Genomic DNA, 5737 nt, shown 5'->3' on the forward strand with positions numbered 1-5737 from the left:
ACACATAAGCTAATATGCACTACACATTAATTAACGTGCACATACACATGAACTAATATGTGTATACACATAAGCTAATATGCACTACACATTAATTAACGTGCATATATACATGAACTAATGTGTGTGTACACACAAGCTAATATGCACTACACATTAATTAACGTGCACATACACATGAACTAATATGTGTGTACACATAAGCTAATATGCACTACACATTAACGTGCATATATACATGAACTAATGTGTGTGTACACACAAGCTAATATGCACTACACATTAACATGCATATACACATGAACTAATGCATGTGTACACATAAGCTAATATGCAGTACACATTAATTGACGTGCACATACACATGAACTAATGTGTGTGTACACATAAGCTAATATGCACTACACATTAACTAATGTGCATATACACATGAACTAATGTGTGTGTACATAAGCTAATATGCACTACACATTAATGTGCATATACACATGAACTAATGCGTGTGTACACATAAGCTAATATGCAGTACACATTAATTAACGTGCACATACACATGAACTAATGTGTGTGTACACATAAGCTAATATGCACTACACATTAATTAACGTGCATATACACATAAACTAATGGTAACGTGAGTCTTGAAGACCATGTGTTACTACAAGAGTTCAGAAAAAAGAGTAATTTCTGCAAGCTGGGATAATTTTTATAATTGTTACAATGACTCAGCATTCACTTAGCTTGAATTTTAATTGAAATACTATAAAATATTTTTTTAAAAAAAGGCCCACGGGCATGGTGGCACACACCTGCAGTCCTAGCTACTGGAGAGGCGAAGGTGGGAAGATGGATTGAGCCAAAACGTCTGAGTCCAGCCTGGGCAACCTCATCTCTTAAAAAAAAAATTCACTTTATATGCAAAATTTGAAATCATATTGTGCACCAGTTTGAGAAAATTGCAAGGATTGTGTAATTTTAAAGCCAGTCTGTAAAACAATTCTGTTAATGCCACATATCTCCACTACAGGTAGTAAAGAAATATACAGCATGCTTTGTCAGTCTTTGGGAAAATCGGTTCTGAATTCTGAGACTTGTAACTAGTGAGCACTCCCAGGAATGTGGTTCTTTGTTGAACAAACTGCCCTGTAACTCTGAAGCCTTTGTTGTTCTTCAGAGCTTTTTCTGGGTTGTTTTCTTCTTTTTCCTGGAGGAAGCACAACCACTCTGGCATAACAGAACAAAGTTTCCTGTGGATAAATTGGAAATATCTTACAAAATGCAAACCTCCTGTATGAAAGCTAAATTCTCAAGATCTCTGTCTTATGGGGTGAAGATGAGTGACCAGGGCTTGGGAGATCTTCACATCCTGTGAACAAGACCAATGCAAGAATTGAAAAGTAGAGCCCGATATTGATAAGATAGAAATCTGTTGCTAAGACTTTGCGGATTTACCAAGAAAGTGGTCAGTAGTTTAAAATTGTGCTGAATCCTACTCAGAAATGGGGAAACCATATTTAATCCAACCATTGTCTTCTGGTTAATAAAAACCTCTGGTTCACATAATGAAGCTGAACTGACCTGAGGGCGTCACCATCTGTCTTTCCAACTAAATTGAAACAGTGGCATTTGCTGACTTTTCTGAACTAAGATCATTTGGGCCCCACCTACATGCTAAGGTCTAGTTTGGGTTTGTTGGAGAATGCTTACCCATCGGTAACTTTTAGACTGATTATAGCCCCTTTAACAGCAGATGTTAGAGAAGGAATAAAATGAATGAGAAAGTGGGATACTCAGCCACATAGAATGGAAAAAATAACAGCGTAAGAGATTGCTGTACCTTTGGCACTTTGTAGCATGTAGTAAATCATAATGTGCAAATTTGCCCAATTACTTGACTCAAGAACTCAAAACTTTGCGTATTGGGTTTGAAGCACAAACTATAGTATTGGTCAGTGCGAGCTCTTTGCTTTTGATAATGACTCTTCCCTTTGCACTGGGAAGCAAGTTTGACTCCCGTGTTTCTGGAGTTTCCTGCGCCAGGCCCAGCCATTGACCTCTCCTCCTTTCTTACTCTCCACTGTCTTGCAGACCGGACGATGTGCTTCTGCACCGCACGCATGACGAGATCGTGCTCCTGCACTGCTTCCTCTGGCCCTTGGTGACGTTTGTGGTGGGCGTCCTCATTGTGGTTCTGACCATCTGTGCCAAGAGCCTGGCAGTCAAGGCAGAAGCCATGAAGAAGCGCAAGTTCTCTTAAAGGAGCGAAGGTTTGTGCGAGCAGAGCTCAGAAGCTGCACTCATCAGCACACGTCCACCTGCAGAGAGCCCGTGTTTCCTGGTGCAGGAGATGGAAGGGGCCAGGACAGGTCCCCGAGAGGGTCATCCCTCGGTGTCAGCAGAAACAGGCACAACTGGAAGACGTGGAGCCTCGTGACTTGTTCCACGCGCTGCAGTGATGGCTAAAGGCTTAAGCTCTTAGCTGTGCAGAGTGACCATTTCAGAAAACCCTATAAGAAGTTCATTTTCCTTGGAAAGTAACAGTATATTATTTGTACAGTGTAGTATACAAACCATTATGATTTATGCTGCTTAAAAATATTAAAATAGAAGTGGTCTGTGTTCTTTCTATTTTCTTTTTTATGCTTAGAACACCAGGGTGAAAACTGGGTGGGGAGTAGCATCTTCTGGCTTTTATTTGGTCCTGCTAGATTAAACTTTTACTTGACAACAAGGATTCCTGCAGAAGTCTTATCCTTACTGTGTAACCCCGATTCCCACTGGTGGAGTGCATCTTCTGATTCCTGCTTGGCAAAGGAGGACCACACACTGGCAACTCAGCCTCCGTCACTTCTGTGTCTTTGATGTAAGGAACCCCCACAAATCAGGAAAGTAAAGCACATCCTCTAACATTGCCTTTGTCTATCCACTATTTTTACTCTATTATAATATTGTTTTCTTTTGAGACAGTCTCACTCTTGCCCAGCTAGAGTGCCAGGGCATCAGCCTAGCTCACAGCAACCTTACCTGCCTGGGCTCAGATCCGCCTGCCTCAGCCTCCCAAGTAGCTGAGATTATAGGCACTCACCACCACGCCTGGCTAATTTTCCTATTTTAAGTAGAGACGGTGTTTCACTCTTGCTCAGGCTGGTCTCAAACTCCTGAGCTCAAAGGATCCTCCTGCTTTGGCCTCCCAAGAGTGCTAGGATTATAGGCATGAGCCACCACTCCTGACTTTAATAGTTACAATTTTTGAGACAGAGTTTTGCTCTGTCACCCTACAGGAATGAAGTGGCACAATCATAGCTCACAGCAACCTCAAATTCCTAGGTTCCAAACTCCCGGGCTCCTGCCTCAGCCTCTGAGTAGCTGGGACCACAGGGTGTGTGCCACCGTAGCCGTCTGATCTTTCGATCTTTTTTATAGAGATGGGCATCTAAGACTGGTCTCAACTCCTGTTCCCAACCCAATTACTCTTGAAGAAATGAGGCTTAAGAACTCAACCAGCTGTAAAAGTGCTGGGCTCCCTTATTCATCTGTTCATGCTATTTTTGATGGATTTGTATTTTTCCACAGTAAACATGATGTGGAGGATGCTCTTCAGCTTAGTTACGTGTTGTTTTCATTTTTCTGTAGCTCATGCCTGTGAGCTATGATGACACCATTGCACTCTAGCCCCAGCAAAAGGGTGAGACCATGTTTCAAAGAAAAAGAAGAAACAAGTCAGAGTCAGTGGAAGCATTTCACTTTCCTTTTCTTTGTCTTTGCCTAAATGCTGTGTGTATTACAAGCGGAAGACGGCTGCAGGTGTTCAGTCACCTGGGCAAACCTGAAGGTGCAGCCCCACTCACACCGCGGTGCAGAGGAGCGTGCACCTCCACCAGGGGAGACCACACTTCTTTATGTCTGTTCATAAACTCAAATTCCAGATATCAGTCCCAGGCCTCAGTTTATCAAAGCTACCCTGTCTACCATGCAGCATCAAGCCTTTGTGTAGATGAGATGTACGTGTTTAGTAGAGGAACAAGGGGCAACATAAATTATTTTTGTTTTCGTTTGATATTCTTCAGACCTGCTCTATTAGAATGAAGACAAGGAATTTAAAGACAAGTTCAGGACAGTTATTTCTGCAGGGTTCTATAAAAGGTGTATTAGCAGAATGATGTCTCCTGACTGTGAGTCTGCACACCAATGTTTTATTAATTGTAGGATCTAAGTAGCTGAGAAGAGCCCTCGTCTGTGGAAGGGTGTCGGATGATCACAGTCTCTTCTTTAGTGTTTTTATTTGTAGGGTTGAAGTCTTGCTATGTCATCCAGACTGGAGTGCAGTGGCTATTCACAGGCACAACCGTAGCTCACTGCAGCCTCAGACTTCTGGGCTCAAGTGATCATCCCTTCTCATCCTTCCGAGCAGCTGAGACTACAGGTGTGTGCCACCATGTCAGTCTCTAGCCATTTTTTTCTTAATTCAAATGTTACAGGGTTCACTGTGAAAAGGGCCTTGAACACTCTATTTATGACATCCCCCAAGGCAACTACGGTGCCTTGACTTTAATCCCAGCTGCTCGTCCCAGCATCCTGGTTGTCTTGGCAACACGGTGAACTGTTCTGAAGTATAAGAAGAGTAACACTAAACCACGACTCAGAAAATCACTGTCTGCATCCCATTGTGGGAGATGAAGTCTACTTTGTTCATTTTATCTTATCCAAATTATCTGTGATTGATTGATTCAGAGTTTTCTTTTTCTCTCACCACTGGCACAATTCTACAACAGCTCTGATTCATTCTCACCTCCTTTGATCCAAAGCCAGTGCAATATTTAATACTTAAAGGAAATATAGAATAGGCCAGGTGCAGTTGCTCACAACTGTAATCCTAGCACAGTGGGAGGCCAAGGCAGGTGGATTACCTGAATTTGGGAGTTGGAGACCAGCCTGAGCAAAGCCAGACCATGTCTCTACTAAAAATAGAAAAACTAGCTGCATAGTGTGGTGCTGGGGAGACTGAGGCGAGAGGATCACTTGAGCCCAGGAGGGAGGTTTTTGTGGCTCCATGGCACTCTACCCCAGGCAACAGAGTGAGACTCTTGTCTCAAAAAAAAATAAATAAATGAATAGATAAAAAGGTTATATAGAATAGAATCTGTAGGGTTTTTTTTAAAGATAAGAATTTCCATCTCTCTGAACATAGTCTACCTGTAAGAAAAATATTGTTTCCTAGAATATTTTAAAATTGCAAGAAATAAGACAATATTCATAAGGACACCCAGAATGTCCAAAAAGAAAACTGGGATAGAACCAGCTTGATAGAGTCATCTGTCTCTTAAGCGCAGCGATCTGGGGAAAAAGGATAAAGCCAGCTTGTTAGAGTCATCTGACTTCCATGTGCAGTGATCTGGGGAAAGAGGCCTGGGTGGGGACTGCAACCAGACTGCTGAGATGGAGTCTGGCTCCCTCTGAGCAGCCGTGGGGCTGTGGAGCTGTGGGCAGCCAGCCTGACTACTCACATGGAGTCCCAGCTCCCTCCCTCTGAGCAGCCCTGAGGCCAGGCCATGGGCAAGCTGATTTCTAGCAATTACCTCTACTGTAAAGTGAGGCTGAGAGTGACACCTCATCACTGGAGAGGCACTCAACAGGGTGCCTGGTCCATAAACACTAATGAAGGTGATAGTAATGATGGTGGTGATGGTGATTCTGGGATGATGCTGGTGATGCCGGTGATGGTGATTCTGGGATGATG

The 5737-nt window shown here is 42.9% G+C and overlaps 1 protein-coding gene across 1 annotated transcript in view; it reads left to right on the top strand.

The window, feature by feature from the left end:
- The window catches only part of KCNMB4 (potassium calcium-activated channel subfamily M regulatory beta subunit 4), a 75886-nt gene extending 73228 nt beyond the window's left edge, over positions 1-2658 (top strand). The window contains exon 3 of the mRNA XM_003798933.2: positions 2089-2658. Coding sequence (XP_003798981.1) covers positions 2089-2257 — 169 coding nt within the window. The 3' untranslated portion in view covers positions 2258-2658. The remainder of the gene's footprint in view (positions 1-2088) is intronic.
- Positions 2659-5737: the final 3079 nt, after the last annotated feature.

The sequence above is a fragment of the Otolemur garnettii genome, unplaced genomic scaffold (genome assembly GCF_000181295.1).
Source record: "Otolemur garnettii isolate 467f Iridium unplaced genomic scaffold, OtoGar3 scaffold00143, whole genome shotgun sequence".
Taxonomy (NCBI): Eukaryota; Metazoa; Chordata; class Mammalia; order Primates; family Galagidae; genus Otolemur; species Otolemur garnettii.